At 55.3% G+C, this 17,528-nt stretch overlaps 2 protein-coding genes and 1 long non-coding RNA gene across 7 annotated transcripts in view; 2 read left to right on the top strand and 1 right to left on the bottom strand.

Moving 5' to 3' along the window:
* LOC123278783 (uncharacterized) overlaps positions 1-12,438 on the bottom strand; it is a 26,943-nt gene extending 14,505 nt beyond the window's left edge. The window contains exons 1-2 of the long non-coding RNA XR_011496164.1: positions 12,310-12,438; positions 7,547-7,641 (exon numbers count right to left, since the gene is read on the bottom strand). This is a non-coding gene — a long non-coding RNA (uncharacterized lncRNA). The remainder of the gene's footprint in view (positions 1-7,546; positions 7,642-12,309) is intronic.
* On the top strand, positions 3,728-7,514 carry ACP5 (acid phosphatase 5, tartrate resistant). Of its 4 annotated transcripts, none has more exons than XM_014865468.3 (6): positions 3,728-4,123; positions 5,204-5,293; positions 5,558-5,818; positions 6,020-6,147; positions 6,267-6,612; positions 7,004-7,514. In XM_014865468.3, the coding sequence occupies exons 3-6, from the start codon at positions 5,558-5,560 to the stop codon at positions 7,274-7,276; spliced, it is 1,008 nt and encodes a 335-aa protein (XP_014720954.1). In that variant the 5' UTR covers positions 3,728-4,123; positions 5,204-5,293; the 3' UTR covers positions 7,277-7,514. The 4 variants fall into 4 exon arrangements, with proteins under 4 accessions (XP_014720954.1, XP_070348190.1, XP_014720955.1 ...); XM_070492089.1 differs by having other exon boundaries at positions 3,862-4,251; XM_014865469.3 differs by having other exon boundaries at positions 3,862-4,339.
* ELOF1 (elongation factor 1) lies at positions 12,436-17,528 on the top strand. 2 transcript variants are annotated; one of them, XM_014865471.3, is made up of 4 exons: positions 12,436-12,564; positions 16,251-16,384; positions 16,541-16,611; positions 16,892-17,528. In XM_014865471.3, exons 2-4 carry the CDS (start codon positions 16,269-16,271, stop codon positions 16,954-16,956), a joined length of 252 nt encoding a protein of 83 aa, XP_014720957.1. In that variant the 5' UTR covers positions 12,436-12,564; positions 16,251-16,268; the 3' UTR covers positions 16,957-17,528. The 2 variants fall into 2 exon arrangements, with proteins under 2 accessions (XP_014720957.1, XP_070348191.1); XM_070492090.1 differs by having other exon boundaries at positions 12,446-12,553.

Below are 17,528 nucleotides of genomic sequence, written 5' to 3'. Positions count from 1 at the left end.
GGTCACAGAGCTTTGCAAGTGGCAGAGCCTGGGCTGCCTCCTGTGACTTTTATTTTTTGTTTTGAATCACACCAGGGAAGAATAAGTCAGTTCGTTAATGGCTCTAGCTGAGGTTGATCAGAACTCCGCCAGTGGAGACTTAAGTCTTGTGCGCATCATTGTATGTAAACTTGACATCAAAGAAAAGAACTGTAAACACACACTGAGCTGCAGTGAATGGATGAGCACTGAGTGTGGGGAGGAAAGTGTGCACAAGTCTGCGACGTATTAAAATGGGTCAAAAGCAGGAGAGATGAATGGACAGATAGCTATTAAAGCGAATATGTTCAAATGTGAATGGCAGTATCTACGAGTGAGGATGTGGGTGTTCACGTATTTCCAACTTTGCCGTACAATTCTTCCAGCTTTGCTGGATGTTTGAAATATTTCAGCATAAAGTGCTGGGGGGGCCGGCCCCGTGGCCGAGTGGTTGGGTTTGCGGGCTCCGCTTCGGCAGCCCGGGGTTTCACGGGTTCAGATCCTGGGCGCGGACATGGCACCGCTCGTCAGGCCACACTGAGGCAGCGTCCCACATGCCACAACGAGAAGGACCCACAACTCAAAATACACAACTAGGTACTGGGGGGATTTGGGGAGAAAAAGGAAAAATAAAATCTTTTTTTAAAAATCTAGAAAAAAAATGCTGGGACGTCTGTCCAGCCTATTATTTCTGCCTCTTAAACATGTTCAGTTTATCCAAATGGCCACTGCCCTCGTCTATAATAATAATACACATAATGGTGTTGATAATAATAATGAACAGTGGCAGCTGGCTTATGGGCAAGGTACTGGTCTGCATGTTCCACCCTGTATGGAACAGTAACATCATCTGTGTTAAAGATGAAGAAATAAGGCACAGAGAGGTACAGTTCCTAGGCCCCAGTCACACAGCTAAAGAACAGCAGAGGAGCTGGAATCTGAACCCAGCAGATGGCTGCAGAGCCTGCAGGCTCCACCACCTTTGAACGGCCCTCCTGGATGCTAACTTGACCACACCAGCCCCCTGGGGTCCCCCTCACTGGAGGCTCCCCCTCGATCAACAGTCATCCGCGATTTCATCAGAGTGATTATTTAGGCAAATGGTGTCTTTCTGATTACAAAAATGTTACCAGCATATAATTTTTAAAGATGAATTCAATAAGGAAATGAATCAAGTAAAAAGTAATAGTGTTCCATATCAACACTCCCCAGAGGATGCCACTCTGAATCTGGTTCCCATTGGCACCAGAATTTCTTCTTGGTGTGTAGCAACCTAGCACTTATGATTTTATATCAAGATATAGCGTGACTGAGAGACAGAGAAAGAGAGATTAGATAGATAGACGGACAGACAGATAGAGATAGGTAGATAGATGATAGAGATAGGTAGATAGATAAAGACGTAGATAAATGATAGACATAGATAAATAGATAGATAGTGTGTATCCAGAAAGGGCTTCCCTTCACTCCATTATTCCCTAAATAATTCCTGAGCAACCACCGTTGTGTGCTCCAGATTCTAGATGCCAGAGAAACTGCAGGGAACAAGATCGAGAAAGTTCTGGTCCCCTTAGAGCTCCTTCTGGTGGGAAGACGGACTGAAAACTAGATAAGCAGGTATGTGGCTTGTCAGGCAGTGATAAGGGCTACAGAGAAACTATAGCAGGAGGAGAGGGTGTCAGGATGGGGTGCGATGGTGAGTTTCAGGGAAGTTAAAGGGGAGGAGGCCACAGTGGTATCTCGAGTAAGAAGGGCCTTCTAGGAAGGTGGGACAGCAAGTGCCAAGGCCCTGAGGTCAGAGCATGCTCCTATTCCAGGAAGGGTGAGAAAACCAGAGGAGCAGTGGGAGCTGGGAGAGAGAGGAGGAGGGGAGGGCAGGGCCCCACAATGCCCAAGGAGGAACTCAACCATGAGATTGACGTTGATGCTGGGAAGCAGGGCAGGAGTGGAGGGTGAGGGAGGCCCTGAGCCAAACTGTGATGCATGGCCGCAGAAAGCCAGGGCACAGGGCTCCCCCGGCCCATGGAGGGAGAAGAGCTCATTCCGAGCCCAGAGGGGAGCAGAGCAATAGGTGAGAATCCACGGGTTTCCTCACACGCTCTGCCGAAAGTCTGATTTATTTTAATCACATGCACGTGCTTATGTGATTTTTCTTTGAAAAAATAGAGAAAGTGTTAATGCTTTCAAAGGATATAAAATGGCGTCACGAGCATCTCATTTTTCTGAAGACAAACGCAGACCTAATAAAATTATTTATTTATTTATTTTTTTTGAGGAAGATTGGCCTGAGCTAACATCTGCCACCAATCCTCCTCTTTTTGCTGAGGAAGACTGCCCCTGAGCTAACATCTGTGCCCATCTTCCTCTACTTTGTATGTGGGATGCCTACCACAGCATGGCTTGCCAAGCGGTGCCATGTCCGCACCCAGGATCCAAACCTGCAAACCCTGGGCCACCGAAGCGGAATGTGCGAACTTAACCGCTGGGCCACTGGGCCGGCCCCCTTCAGATAAATTGTTTCCTTTTTTGTGAAAGAAAACAGGAGGAATAAAGTCGAAGCCCCTTTCGCAACTCTCCTTGTCCTACAGGCCCAATTTCATTCGCCCTCCTGTCTCCCCAGAAACACCTCCTCTGCACCCCCCCATCCCATCTGGAATGAGATCTATTTACTTGTTTACATGTGGATGAGGGCTATGTTAAGAGAAGCATTGTTTCTGCTGATAAAATAACTAACAGGGCTTTCCAAATATCCAAACAGCAGGTAAATTATAAAACAGAAAGAGAACGCCCCGCCCACCCCCAGAGAAAGGAAAGTAATTGACAGCTAGAATGTAAATTTCTGTAGCGTAGCAGCCCCAGCAGGGCCGGTTTTCCTGTCTCGTCTTGTCCAGCATCCAGCGGATGCTCCAGATGTTGAGCAAAAGTTTCATTTTGTTGGGTCATGGCCATTTCCAAAGTGAACTTTTCGATTTTGGGATCATTTTAGATTTACGGAAAAGTTGCAAAAAACTGTGTCAGGCATTCCAGTATGTGCCTTGTTCACTGTCCTCTATGGCTGACGCCTTCTGGAACCGTGACACACCTGACCCTATGGAGAAGTTAGTTACTTCGTCATGTTGCAATTCACGAACTGCCATTTATTGGGGTGTCGCCAGTTCTTCCACAAATGCCCCTTTTCTGGTCCAGGAGCCCACATTTCAGTTGTCATGTCACCTGGGTCGCCTCCAGGTTGTGACAGTTCCTCCAAGTTTTCTTTTTCGTGACTGGGACATTTTTGGACAGGATGCTGTAGCATATCCCTCAGTTTGGGGTGTATCTGATATTTTTCTCGTCTTTAGCCCGTCGTTACCGGTTCTGGGAGGAAACCCACAGAGATAAGGTGCCTTTCTCATGGCATTATGTCAAGGCCACCTGACATCAATGAGACACCACCAGGATGTTGGCCTGGATCATTTGGTCAAGGTGATGTCTGCCAGGTGTGTCCACAGTAAAGCTCTTATCTTTTGCTTTTCCATACTTCATTCTTCAGATGAGAGTCACTAACTCAAATTTTGCGTCTGGCCCACACTCAAAAGGAGTGGGAGAGCGGGTGGGCCCCTGGAGGGGCATTTCAACTTATTTGGAATTCTTTCTAAGGAAGAGTTGACTCTTCTGCCTTCACACCCATTTTAAAGACCAGGAAACTGAGACTGAAGATGAGATTTCCTCTCTAGAGGGTGGCCCTGCGGAAGGGGAGGCGGCACCCAGAGTTGCCATCTGGGGCTGTGAAGGCAGGTGGCCATGGGCAGGAAATCGGTCCCGAGCCGCCCCCTAGGGTGCGTTACCCCATTTCACAGACGCGCCGCCTGCGCCCCGGAGGCGTGGCGCGCTGGGTGGCCGAGCAGGATTCGGGGCGCGGCCCGGCCGGGCCTGGAGGAAGCGCGGGGGCCGTGAAGGCCGAGGCGTCCGCCCTCCCCGCGGGGCATCACCTGGGCTTGCCGGGGACCACGGGCAGGACGGCGCCTCCTCAACGCTGAGTGGCCCCGATGGCAAGCGCCCCGCGCGCTCCTGCAGCTCGGCTTCAGGGACGGCGCCCGCCCTTGACCCCGGGCCCTGCCGACCGCAGGTGAGACCAGCCCAGCCCGCAGGTGTCCCCGGGGGAGGGGTCTTCGCCTGCCCTCGTGACCCACTTCCTGTTTGTCTCGGCTGCGGGGACGGGAGGGACAAACAGCCAGCCTGCGCTGGGTGACCCAGGTCAGGTCACCGACCCTCGCGGAGCCTGTGACCTTGGTGTTGAATGAGGGGCCCCCTCCACCCTCGCAAGGGCCTGTAGGGACCTATCGTGAGTGTGCGTGGCGGAGGAGGGAGGGAGGTGAGGGGTGGGTCAGACAGGCCACAAGGGCAGGGGCCCCACTGCCCAAGTGCCCCTGCCTCCCCTTGGGGGGCTGCGGTGACCTGGGGGGCCCCGGGGGAGCTGCTGAGGGTGTGAGAGTCCAAAGTCAGTGGTCACATGGCGTGTCACCAGCTGCCTCCTGCCTCGCTTCCTCCTGCAGGAATGGGGGTGGGGAGGAGGGGAAGGTGTGGCCAGGACTTCCTGGAAAAGGGAGACCCTGCTGTCTGGGGGCGGGGGTGACCGTGGGACACACACTCAGATGTTGTCAAACACACCTCAGTTAGACACACAACACAGACACACAACTAGGCTCCGGCACAAAACAGGGACGCCCCCATCGCGGCCCCACACAGTCCCACTTGAGAACTCAGGCGCACGTCACAGGTGCCACCCAGGCCTGGCTGCCCCCTCGGCGTACCCATCAGGAGGGACACAGGACTCCCAGGCACACAGCAGACAAGTGACCCAGGCAGGCACGCTTGGCTACACACAGGAAACAGCTCAGACACACCCAGACACAGGCAGACAAACACATCCTCAGAGAACACGGACACACACAACATGTCGGGCTGGGGCGCACAAATACGGCCGCACAGACAGCACAGACACTCAGATAAGGGGGCGCCTCGGGCAGTGACACAAACAAACTCAGGCGGGCAGACGCAGAGGCTGAACTCGTGGGCCAGACCCCCACCCCGAATCCCGTGTCCAGCACTGGGGAAGTCCAAGGCCCACATGACCCAAGGGGAGGGCTTCTGGAACAGTCTGCGGAGAAACTGCATCACCCTCACTAATGATCCGTTTCCGCCCCAGGGAATAAAGGCTCGGTGACTGGCCAGTTCTGCCCTGGGAGCTCACCTGCCTCTCTGAGCCCCCTGCTAACCGGCCTGTGCCTCTCCCAGGGTGAGTGCGGGCCCGCGGTGAGGGAGGGTGCGTGGGCGAGCATGGCCACCCTTCCCAGCGCTGGCCGGACCCCGCCCACCCTCTGACCCTCCCAGCCAGCTTTTGCCCTAAGTCCTGGGAACCAGGGCACAACCCAGGGGTTCCCGGCAGGCCAGCCCTGCAGGGAGTGGCTCCCCCTCTCTCAGAGCATCAAGTGGGGGTTTCCAGGGTCTGCTGCCCAAGTCTCAGCCTCGGGTCCCCAGACGCTCGTCTCTTGCCTCCCAGATGGACACATGGATGGTGCTGCTCTTCCTACAAGCCTCGCTGGTGCTCTCCCTGGCCAACAGGGCCACCCCCGTCCTGCGCTTTGTGGCCGTGGGTGACTGGGGCGGAGTCCCCAATGCCCCGTTCTACACAGCCCGGGAAACGGCCACCGCCAAGGAGATTGCCAAGACCGTGCAGATCCTGGGCACAGACTTTATCCTCTCTCTGGGGGACAATTTCTACTTCAATGGCGTGCAGAATGCCAATGACAAGCGGTTCCAGGTGTGTGCCACTGGAGTGGGGGTTGGGGGGTATGTGGCGAAGCCACTCGAGCTTTTGACTCTGGAGAGGGCAGAGGGAAGCTGACACTTTGGGCACCTGGAGCGTTCACTGTCTCCCTGGGCCCCAGCCCTTGACTTGCTGGGAGCGTTGGGGGAGTTGCTTGACCCTGGGCTGGGGGGGTGCCCTCGCTGTCTGTTGCAGGAGACATTCGAGGATGTGTTCTCTGCCTCGTCCCTCCGCAACGTGCCCTGGTACGTGCTGGCTGGCAACCACGACCACCTGGGAAACGTCTCAGCCCAGATCGCCTACTCCAGCATCTCAAAACGCTGGTGAGTCTGCCCCCTGCCCCGTCCATCCCCTGAGCCTTGCTCAAGTGGACAAAGAGGCCCATTAGCCTGAGCTGACCCTGGGCCAGTCCGGGTGCCCACCACCTGCATCCCCTCCACAGGAACTTCCCCAGCCCTTTCTACCGCCTGCGCTTCAAGGTCCCACGGTCCAACGTGTCCGTGGCCATCTTCATGCTGGACACAGTGACGCTGTGCGGCAACTCGAACGACTTCACCAGCCAGCAGCCCGAGAGGCCCCGGGACCTGGCGCTGGCCCGCACGCAGCTGTCCTGGCTCAAGAAGCAGCTGGCCGCGGCCAAGGAGGACTACGTGCTGGTGGCTGGCCACTACCCAATATGGTCCATCGCGGAGCACGGGCCCACCCACTGCCTCGTCAAGCAGCTGCTGCCACTGCTGGCCATGCACAAGGTCACCGCCTACCTGTGTGGCCACGACCACAACCTGCAGGTGAGGGGCCTGTGGCAGGGGTAGGGGGCCAGGTCAGGGGTCCCCAGCCTGGCCAAGGTGGCACATGGCACATTGGGACCTTCCTGGTGTTTGGGGGTCTCGCAAACGTCACTCTCCCTCAAGCTCTATGCTCTAACCGGGAAAACAGTCCAAAGTTCCCCCAAAGCCATCATAATAGCTACCCATTGCCAACGGCTTCCCCAGTGTTCTGCCTGTGGAGTAGGATCAACCCATTCCTACAGGTGGGGAAACTGAAGCCCGAAGGGGTTATGTTCCTTGCCCAAGGTGACTCTGTGGTCACAGCTGGACTCACGGCAGGAAGGCACAAAGCCCATGGTTAGCCTCCTTGAGGAGCTGGGGGCTCCCCTCACCCTGCATCTCCCACCCACAGTACCTTCAAGACGAGAACGGCATAGGCTTTGTGCTAAGCGGCGCTGGGAACTTCATGGACCCCTCGACGAAGCACGCACGCAAGGTCCCCAATGGCTACCTGCGCTTCCACCACGGGACCAACACCTCCATGGGTGGCTTTGCCTACGTGGAGATCAGCCCCAAAGAGATGACCGTCACTTACATCGAAGCTTCGGGCAAGTCCCTGTTCAAGACCAGGCTGCCCAGGAGAGCAAGGCATGCACACCCACGAAGGCTCCATCCTGCAGCCTGAGCCGGAGGGGCCTCCCTGCCAGCGGGTGGGCAGGCTTTCTCAGGGGCCACGTGGCCCTTGTGGCGAGGATGCCCACGGATGTGAAAGCAGCATGGACACCGGCCAGAGTGCCATGCCCTGTGGCCCAGCTCGCCCAGGCTGACATCTGGGCAATGGGGGGCAGGGAGGGAAATTTTCTCCTGGATTCAGCATCCTTCTGTCACTGCCGAATGTTCAATAAAAGAATAGTTGCAAAGGCTGAACGTGTGCCATGAGCATCTCTTGCCTCACCTCACTGGCCAGTTGTACCACCTGGGATTGAGAGCGTTGGGGTTCCCCGACTCTGTGCCTCCATCTCTTAGCCCCATTTGCAACCAACTGGCCTCCTACATGGATGAGATTTTAAGTGAAAACCTTGCAGAAGGAAGGTACCACAAAAAGCAAGGCTTCTTCCCTGTGCCCACCTCCCCAGGGGCATCCACCATCATCCTTGTCTTTCCTTCCTCAATCGATGCCTCCATAACAAAAACATCCCTCTTTTTTTACACAAACCAGCATGAGATACACACAGTTCTGCGTGTGCTCTTTCTGCTTAACCACAGCTGGACTGCTCACAACAGAACCTTCATTTTTGTTCATTTCAACATGGAATCGGTGACACATTGACATGGCTTGAAAATCTCAAATTTATAGAAAGCAGAAGTATCTTACGCCCCTCCCTGCCCTTCCCTCCCCCTCTCCGAAAAAGAAAGAACTTTTTATAAAGGCTTTGTGTTCCCTTCCAGTCTTTCTCTGTGCCATTTTTTGATTTATCAAAGCAACTTGATGGAGGTGTAATTGACACATTTGCAGGGTGCATGTCGGGAAGTTCTGACACAGGCGCACACCCACAAACCCATGATCACAAGCAAGATAGAAGCATTTCCAACACCCCAAAAGGTTCTCTGTGTACTTTGCTGTTTCTGCCTGTTACACCTGGCCATCTGCCCATCAGCTCTCAGGGAGAGCTTCTAGCTCTTTCTGAGGCCACAGAGGCCCCACTGCGTGCCTGACCCACCGTCTATCTAACCAGCCATCTACAGAGGGTGGCCTGGATTGCTTCCAATAATTTTGCCCTCCTCAAACACTGCTGCAGTTAATGACCCTGTACATTCGTTTCCCACGTGTGCAGTATGTATGTAGGATAAACAAGAGGCATTCCCAAAAGAGGGTGGCCCTTCTTTTTGACAGCCAGGGAGCTTCCGCCTATGTCACCGGCTCCTTGCTGGGGCCCGTTGAGATCAATTTCAGTCTTTCTCTCTTACCAACAGAGGCACCATGGACACCCCTGGCCTCGTGCTTTTGTACATCTGTGCAGGTATGTATGTAGGAAAACTTCCAGAAGCAGAATTATTTCAGAGCTTGTTTTTTACGACAGATGTTGGAAGCAGAATGCTCCTCGTGAGCGGGAAGCTGCAGAGAAGCCTAGTTCCCCTGTGGGAGAGTTGAGTAACACCCACCCACCTACAGCCTGAGCCACGCAGCTCAAGGCAAGTGGCAGAAACTGCTCCCTGGGCCCGCCTTCAACTGTCACTTCAGCTGCTACAGGGCAGGGACCCATCTGTTTGGCTGCAGCTGCCAGCCCAGTTGGGTGACATGAAATAACAACCTGGACAAAATGTAACAAGTTACTTCTGGGGAGAGGAACTTGCTGGAAGCGGTATCTTCACTTGCTACTTTATAAATGTCGATACTGCTGAATTTGTGACACGGCGCACGTGTTACTCTTAAAATGAGGCAAAGCTCTATGGAAATGCCAGCCCTGAGTCCCTGCCAGCTGACGTTTACCTGGCTGGCATTACTATCAATCAAGCTCTCTGCCTAACACACACCCTCTCTCCTAATCGTGACCCACGAGGCAAGGGCCAGAAGCATCCTCGCTTCTCGGAGGACATGACGGAAATCCGACAGATTATAGGCAACGTGCCCAAGGTCATGCCCAGGAAGTGGGAGACCCTCAGTCTTAACCAGGACCATCCAGGCTGCTCAAAGCCACCCTGTCGCTTCCCACTGACTCAGAGACTCCGGGCAGGCAGGGTCTGAATCAGTGGTCAGCCCAATGTCCCTTTTTGCAGGGCCTGGAGGGTGGAATTAGGCCAATGTCCCCGTTCACAGGGCCCAGAGTGTGGAAAGGAGAAGTGACACATTCAAGCTGACACAGGGAATGAGTGGCAGGAAGGGGGGTTGGCCCTCTCTGCCACAACAACCAAGTACTTCTACCAAGTACCAAGGACTAAGTCCTGTGCCAGGCAGCTGGGGACCCAAGGAGCACCAAAAGGAATAAGGCAGGGTGGACATTGCCCTCAGAGGGCGTCCATCCAGCTTGGGGACAACGCCAGCTGGCACACGGCCATTGTTAGAAAGATGGCTTTAAACTGCAAAGAACAAGATGGCGGATTTCCTCAAGGCCAGTCCCAGGGTCCCATCTCCATCTCTTTTTACTCTTGACAAGCAACTGCGTCTGATTCAAGCATCACGGATATTATTATCTCCCCACGCCTCACACCAGCTACTCGGACAGGTACCAGCATCCTCACACAGCCAGGAGGTTGTCACCAGAGAGTCAGGCCACACCCACCTCCTCAACAACCTCCAAGGCCAAGAATCATGAATAAGAAGGGGAGAGTCCTGCCTCATGACACAGCAAAACACGGCTGTCATCAAAACAAGATGACATGGGCTCGGGGCAAACATCCAGCGCGAATCCCAGAAAACAAATTCAAAGAACACACGAGAACGTGATGTAGGCTGAAGGTGGTGTTGCAACTTCGCAGAAAGGTGTTATTTGCCTTGTCGACTTGCCCAGAAGAAGACAAAGCCTGAACTCGACTTCAGATCATATACAAAAATGAGTTCCAGAGGAATCACACATTTTTGTATAGAAAGCAAACACAGTAGCGGATGAAAACGAACAACCACACAAAGATCTGAATGAGAGGTTCATAGTCGTTTTATTCATAATTGCCCCAAACTGGAAACGACCCAAATGTCCATCAATGGGTGAATGGATACACAAACTGTGGTCCATCCATACAATGGATTACAACTCAGTGATAAAAATTTAAAAAAAGACTGATAGAACATGGACGAATCCTGAACATGGTAAACTGAGTCAAAGGAGACAAACTCAAAAGGCTACATATTGAATAATTTGGTTTATGTGACTTCCTGAAAAAACACAAAACTATAGGAACTGAAAACAGATCCATTGATGTCAGGGGCTGGGAAGAGCGGAAGGAACTGACTACAAAGAGGGACGAGGAAACTCCTCGGGGTGGTGGAGACATCCACTATCTTGATTGTGGTGACGGTTTCATGGGTGAACACGTATGTCAAGACATGGAATTTCATAGGTTAAGTATGTGCATTTTATTGTCTGTCAATTATATCCCAATAAAGCTGGGAAAGAAGAAGGGAAGGAAAGGAGAAAGGGAGAGAGATGGAGAGAGAGAAAGAGAAGGAAGGAAGAAAAAACTAACTTAGCAATCACAAGCAAATACGGGATTGTCCATATATACTATGACAGAGCCACAATGTGAATTGTGTAGCTACTAAAACAAGAGTTTCCTGTGTGTGTGTTGACCATTAAGTCAACACACACACAGGTTGTGAGGTAACGTGTACAGTAAGATCTCATCTGTGTGTGTCCAGGTTTGCACCAGCACTGAGGGGGGTCCTCCAGGGAGGCACTTCCAAGGGTTGCACTTGGCGGTTCCAAGGATCACACTGCCCCCTCACGGACATGTTGGAGATAAGCCTATTTGAAACGCATCTCATTACAAGTTGTTTGCCTGAACACTCCAATGAAAACAGCTCTTATCAAGGACACATGTGACCAACCACTTGTCAAAGACAACAGTCAATTCTCTTTCCTCATCTTATCAAACTCTCAGCCACATGTGACATAGCTGACCACTCTCCCCATCTTGAAATACCCTCTTCTGGAGGCTTCTGGGAGGGGACACCCACCTCTTTCTCCTCCTACCTGACTGGCCCTCCCTGTCTCTTGCTGGTCCCTCCCCCTGACCTCTAAGGTTGGGGGGGCCCTGGTCTCCCTCTTAGCCCTCTTCTTTTGCTACACTTCGCATTTTGCTCAGGAAACCAGGTGACCTCCTCTGGCTCCAAGACTTCAAATAACTTCCATATTCGAAGGCTCTCAAAATCACATCCAGGTCTTTCTTCTGAGCTCCAGACTCCACTTCCAGGGGCTTGCTTCATACCTCCCCTTGCTTGTCTCAAACTTATTACGGCCAAAACACAACCTTTGACTTCTCCGAATCACCTCCCCCGAGCCTTCCTCAGCTGAGTAAGAGGCAGCACCGAGGGGGGCTCCAGACAGTAGGAGCCATCCTTGACTCCTCTCTCTCCTTCACCCCATCATCAGTTCTGTGGGTGTTACTTTTGTGTAACTCCTACTCGGGCTTCAGGTTGCAACCCGAGCATCAGCCTTCCCTCACTTCTCAGACCAGTTTGGCAACCACCTCCACCACCATAGGCTCTTAGAGATCCACACACTCTCCTTGTGTGGTCATCGATCTTTTCTGTCCAGCCTCTTCACCAAATTGTCGGATTTGTGGAGTGATCTGGCCCCTGCCCGCCTATCCAACCTCCGCTACTATAACCTCTGGCACTCAAAGTGTGCTCCGCCGACCAGTAGCACGGACGTCAACACGGAGCTAGTTAGAAATGCAGACTTTTGAGACCCCACGTGACCTAACGAATCAGAACCTGAATTTTAAGATCGGCAGGTTCTTGCTAAAGTTTGAGAACAGCATCTTACAAGCTTCGCCCTCACCCCGATTCAGCCATACGGACACCCGCAATGCCTTAGCACTGGGATATCTGAATGTGTCCGAAGTTGGGGAGACCTAGGTGGGCTGCGAGGGGCTGAAGCTTGAACTGGGAGAGAAGACAAGTGAAGATGCGGCGGCCAAGGCCGAGGCTGCCTTTCCAGCGCTGGTATGGCCCGGCCCACCGGCCCGGAAACGCTGGAAAGGCCACCGCTGGGAACTCACCATAATTAGCGGCCGTGCGCGATGCTACAGCCAAAAGCTCTCGAGCCCTCGCGCAGGCGCAGAGCGAGCCCGCCGCCGGGCCCTGAAGGCGGGCACGCGTGCGCACTGGAGGAGGCGGGGCCCGCTCGCGGGGCGGTCCCGGCCGTGGGTGGGCGGGACGTGAGGGGAGTAGAGGGGTTCCGCTTCCGCCGAGGGCCGGAAGTCCCTGTCTCCCGGGTGAACGAGGCCGGTCGCAACGAGCGAAGTTGAGCGCAGGTGGCGGTCGCGCGGGCGGGCGTTGGGGCCGGGCGGGATGAGGCGCTGCTCCACCCCGGGGCGCTTACGGGGTCCTGGAGGGGTCCCTAAAGGCCCCGGGCTTGGGGGGCGGCCCAGCAGGGAGCTTCCCTCCCCGGCCCCCTGCTCGGAGTCCTGGCTCCCGCGGGAGGCCGGCGGGAGGCGACGCCGGAGCCTCGGGGAGCCTGGAGGGGCCGCCCCCGGCCGCCTCCTGAGTCGCAGCAGGGCCGAGGGCCGAGCCCTCTTCCAGCCCCTTCTTGGCGCGCTTGGCCTTCGGTGGCCACAGAAGGCCAGGCCAGGGCCTCTGGAGCCTTGGATGCAGGCCCGTCCCTTTTTCTGGGGTGGGGTTTGGGGTGCTGCTGTAGACACCGGGTAAAATGAGATTCTGGGGCACATCTGTAGCTTCTGATTCAGGGGACAAATGATTTATTCATTCAACAAGTAGTTATTGAGCGCCTAATACCTACCAGGCTCTACGCATGTTGGGGATTCAGCAGTGGGCAACTCATGCTTCCCCCGCCTTGCGGACCTGACAGTCTAGCAGGGGGGAGATCTGGGAGGGGCTTCAGAAATCTGCATTTTTTTGGAGTACCCTCAGGTGATTCTGTTGCAGGTGGTACTCCGGGCGTGCTTTGGGGGAAAAAAAGAAAAAAACACTGCCCCTGCCGGTGAGAGCATGGGCTACACCTTACGGAAGCCTGCAGGGTCTTGTGGGGTCTGCTGCTGCCTTTCTGTCGCATCTCATACCCTCCTCATTGCTCACGGGGCTTCAGCCGCACTAGTCTTCTTTCTCCAGAACAGCGGCATCTGCCTCGGAGCCTTTGCAGGTGCTGTTCCCTCTGTCTGGACTCCCTCTCATGGTTGCCTTTTCTTCTCAATCAGGCCTCGGCTTAAATGACCCTTACCCAGGGTCCTCCCCCCCCACCCTTATCTGGTTCTGGAAGTGTCCACCCAGCCCCGTTTTATTAACCTCATCGGGCTTACCAGTATTTGAATGATTTCGCTTGTTAGTTACCTTGCCGGTCTGTCTTCCTCCACCCGAATGTAAGTTTCACAAGAGCAGATGCCTTGCCTGCCTTCCTGGCAGCATTGCTGCAGTTTAGCGGAGGGCCTGGCCTGGGTGCATTCATTCATTCATTCATTCAGTAAATATTTGCTGAGCGCCAGCTCTGTGCCAGGAGCCGTTCTAGGCTCTGGGGATACAAAGACCAGACAAAAATTCCTGCCCTCAGGGAATTTACATTTGGAGGGGGGGGGACTGCGTCGGAGATGCTGGGAGACCAACGAGGCTGTTGTGATCATCCAGGCCAGAGATGACCAGGACTCGGGGACTCAGACCATGGAGCTGGCTCTGGGGATGGTGAGAAGTGGTCACATTCTGGATGTCCAGTCATGCAGTGCAGAATGACAGGGTCATGTTCTGAAAGATGCGTCGTTAGACGATTTCGTCGTTGTGTGAACAACAGAGAGTGTACATGCACAAACCTAGATGGTACAGCCTACTACACAGCTGGACTCTCTGGTACTAATCCTATGGGACCACCGTCGTATACGCGGTTCATCATTGACTGAAACGTCGTTATGTGACGCTTGACTGTTTTCGAGGTAGACCAGCTGGATCGGTATCAGGTAATCGGTGTGAGAAAGGAATTGATGAGTCCAAGGTTCTGAGAAGAGACTCGCTGTCTTCCGAGATGGGGAAGACTGCCGGAGAGCAGGTTGAGGTGCCAGGAGCTCCGTTTTGGATAGGTGATGTTTAAATGTTTGTTAGCATCAGGAGAAAGTGTGGCCGAGGCAGGTAGACGGGAGAGTCTGCAGTCCACGTGGGACAGGAGGGTGGAGGGAGAGACTGGGCGAGGTCTCCGTGGACACGAGTGTAGCCAGAGAGGGGAGGGGCTCAAGGATGGAGCCTGGGGGCTCACCTATCATTACTGAATTGGGGAGGGGCTTAGCAGCAGCGCAGAGCCTGAAAGAAGCCGCAGAGCCTGAAAGAAGCCGCCATTGAGGCAGGGAGGGAACAGTGCTGGTCCTGAGAGCCCCACGGGAAGGCTGGCAAGAGGAGCCGGTGTGTCTAGTGCCCTGAGGAGCGCGGACTGCCGCTTGGGATAGGGAGCAGGGGCAGGGGCTGGAGAGAGAATGGGAGGGGAGAAAATGCCCACGGAGAACGAAGGGTTTGTTGTTTTTCACAATGCGAGAGGTGATCACAGTGTGTCTGTTGATGCAGGAGAGACAGACAATGCGATGTTGGGATCCAGGCACGTGGTAACATGGTTTTTGTGGTGAGCGTGGACGTTCTTCCATAGTGAAGGAGGGAAGGCGGAGCAGGCGGGCCTATGGGCTTGTGGATGTTGCTGCCTCTCAGTGTGTTGGAAGCCCCCTCAGCCAAGAATGAGGATGTTACATAGAGGGCTAGCGCCAAATATGAATGAAACCCTGGGCTTTGTTCTGGCGGGCGGCTCCCCTCCCCTGTCGTGCAGGATTGATGCTGGAACCAGCGGTGGAGTGAGTGTGTGTGCACGTGCGTGTGGTGGTAGTGGGCGAGGAGTGCCTTGGGAGGTTCAGGGATGGCGAATGCAGAGCCCTGAGCCGAGTGCCTGGCGTGGGCAGTACACTCAGTGGCAGCCCCTGCCTGTGAGACACCTGTCCCTAGACGTCCCTCTGGCACCTGCTGCCATTATTTTCCCCAACACCTTGCTCTTCCTATTAGACATCGGAGAATGATGTCACCTTCTCCACCGCCTGCTGCTCTGTCCCCGACCACAACCTGAGGAGTCATCCTGGGGCTGCCCTTCTCTCGTTCCCTCTGCTGACTCGTCTCCTCAATGTCTGTCACCCCGAACAGCCCTGTCCTGGTCTGACTGCATCTTATCCCGGCTTTTGACCGCTACTCCTCAGTCCCTTCAAAACACAAAGCTATTTCGTCCTTTCCCTCCCGTGGCCTCCAGGATCCACCCAAACCCCTCCCGCCTGTCCCTGCGCCCTCTTCAGCCTGCCCCTCTCCCCCACCTATGCGGGCCCCAAATGCTGCCCGGGACCCTCAGACAACTGCCCCAGAGCCTTTGCACGTGGTGTTTCTCTGCTCAAAATGCTTGTCCCCACTTCTCTGCTCAACAGCCCCTTGTTTGCAGAGAGGCATCCAGGGGGCCCATCCGGAGACTGTCAAATGCCCTGGGTGTCATTCCTCCTGGGTGGCACTTGCATCTCCCCTTGACAAGAGGAACAGCTGCTCCGAAAATCAGTGGCTTTTGAGCACTTAGGTTCTGCACAGCCCTGCGCAATGGCCTGTCGCAGAATCTGTCGTGTCATCCTCACCAGGAACAGTGGCTTCCTGTGCAGGGGCCACAGTGGAGGTGTCAGGCCCTGCGCGTGCACTTCACTGACCGTTTGTCGTGTCAGCCCCACAAGACCCCTCTGAGATAGAAGGCCTGTCTCTATGTTATATGTTATAGGCAGGAAACTGAGGCACAGAGAGCTTAAGTAACCTGCTCGGGGTCACACAGTGATGGGGAGCCAGGGTTAGAACCCAGGCCACCTGGCCCCAGAGTCTGCTCCCACCTCCTCCACCCAGAGTGCTCTGGTGTTGTCCGCCTGCCCCAGAGGGCACCATTGTCCAAGTCCCCCTTCACCGTGGGTCCCCTGAGTCGCTGACTTCTGCCTCCCTCCCCCAGGTTCGCCGTCCTGCAGACATGGGGCGCAGAAAGTCCAAACGGAAGCCGCCCCCCAAGAAGAAGATGACAGGCACCCTAGAGACCCAGTTCACCTGCCCCTTCTGCAACCACGAGAAGTCTTGTGACGTGAAAATGTGAGTGGGGACGGGGGCCAGGGATCCTGCCTCATGGGACCTCTCCTGTGTCCGTCACCGTCCTCTGGTCTGCCCTGGGCCTTCCGGTTAGGGGGACCATCACCCATAGACACAGGCGTCCTGGCTCACCAGTCCCTCCACCTCCTCCTGTTCTAGGGACCGTGCCCGCAACACTGGAGTCATCTCATGTACCGTGTGCCTAGAGGAGTTCCAGACACCCATCACATGTATCCTTCAGAAGCCTGGCTTTTTCCAGGGGAGGGGGCGGGGTGCCCAGGGTGGGCTGCTCAAGGGCACCTGGCCAAGGGTGAGGGGGCTGGAGGCCAGCGCCTGCTCCTCTGGCCCCACCGTGTGCCTTGGTGCAGGGCTGTGGCCGCCCAGAGGAACTATTGCTGCCTGCTGACTTAAATGGGGTGATGGGGTGCAGGGCAGGGGTCTGTGAGCCACAGAGGGGTGAACGGGGAAGGGGTCCAATGCCACCCGTGGCCCTTGACCTCAGCGGCTCAGATCTGTCAGAACCGGTGGACGTGTACAGCGATTGGATAGATGCCTGCGAGGCAGCCAATCAGTAGCAACACAGAGGACCCACCCCCGTGGCAGCCCCGCCTGCCGTGGGCCCGCCTACTGGGTACCAATCCAGAGACATTCCAGGGTCCAGGGGGTGGGTCCAGGGCCTTTGCAGCCCACTGTGTGTGTGACGTTGGTGTGGGTGTGAGTGTGTGTGGCTGCACGTGTGGCTGTGGGGGTGTGCTTGTGAGCGTGGGGTGGAGTTGAGGGCGCGCTACTGGGCCCCAGGGGCCTGACCGCCTCCCTTGACTCTGAAAGGCTTTGACTCGCTCCCTCCTCCGGCCCCGGGTGGCCGGCCTGGCTTCCCCAGGCCAGCATCCTGGCGTCTGGCGCCAGGGCAAGCCCAGGAGAGGCTGCCCCGGGACTCTCCAGCCTCCTCCCCCGCTCCTGGTTTGAGCTGCGCTGCCTGCCCTCCTTCCCTGCCTTTCAAGGCCGGTGGCCTGGGATTTGAAGCCACAGTCCCCCAGGTCCCCTGCAGGGCAGCCCCGGCTCATTTTTAGTTGCTTTTGTAGAGGCGGGAGGGGCTGGTCGGGGACAGCTGTCAGTCACGGGCTGTTAAATAAAGCAGAGATACAGA

This window comes from Equus asinus, chromosome 20 (assembly GCF_041296235.1).
Source record: "Equus asinus isolate D_3611 breed Donkey chromosome 20, EquAss-T2T_v2, whole genome shotgun sequence".
Classification (NCBI taxonomy): Eukaryota; Metazoa; Chordata; class Mammalia; order Perissodactyla; family Equidae; genus Equus; species Equus asinus.
This window is presented reverse-complemented; position numbering and strand designations above follow the sequence as displayed.

Coding starts and splice junctions, on each gene's coding strand:
- ELOF1 (XM_014865471.3), top strand. CDS start 16,269: ATGGGGCGCAGAAAGTCCAAACGGAAGCCGCCCCCCAAGAAGAAGATG. Junction 16,385..16,540: donor AAGTCTTGTGACGTGAAAAT/GTGAGTGGGGAC, acceptor CTCCTGTTCTAG/GGACCGTGCCCGCAACACTG. Junction 16,612..16,891: donor GTTCCAGACACCCATCACAT/GTATCCTTCAGA, acceptor TCAGCGGCTCAG/ATCTGTCAGAACCGGTGGAC.
- ACP5 (XM_014865468.3), top strand. CDS start 5,558: ATGGACACATGGATGGTGCTGCTCTTCCTACAAGCCTCGCTGGTGCTC. Junction 5,819..6,019: donor CCAATGACAAGCGGTTCCAG/GTGTGTGCCACT, acceptor TGTCTGTTGCAG/GAGACATTCGAGGATGTGTT. Junction 6,148..6,266: donor TCCAGCATCTCAAAACGCTG/GTGAGTCTGCCC, acceptor TCCCCTCCACAG/GAACTTCCCCAGCCCTTTCT.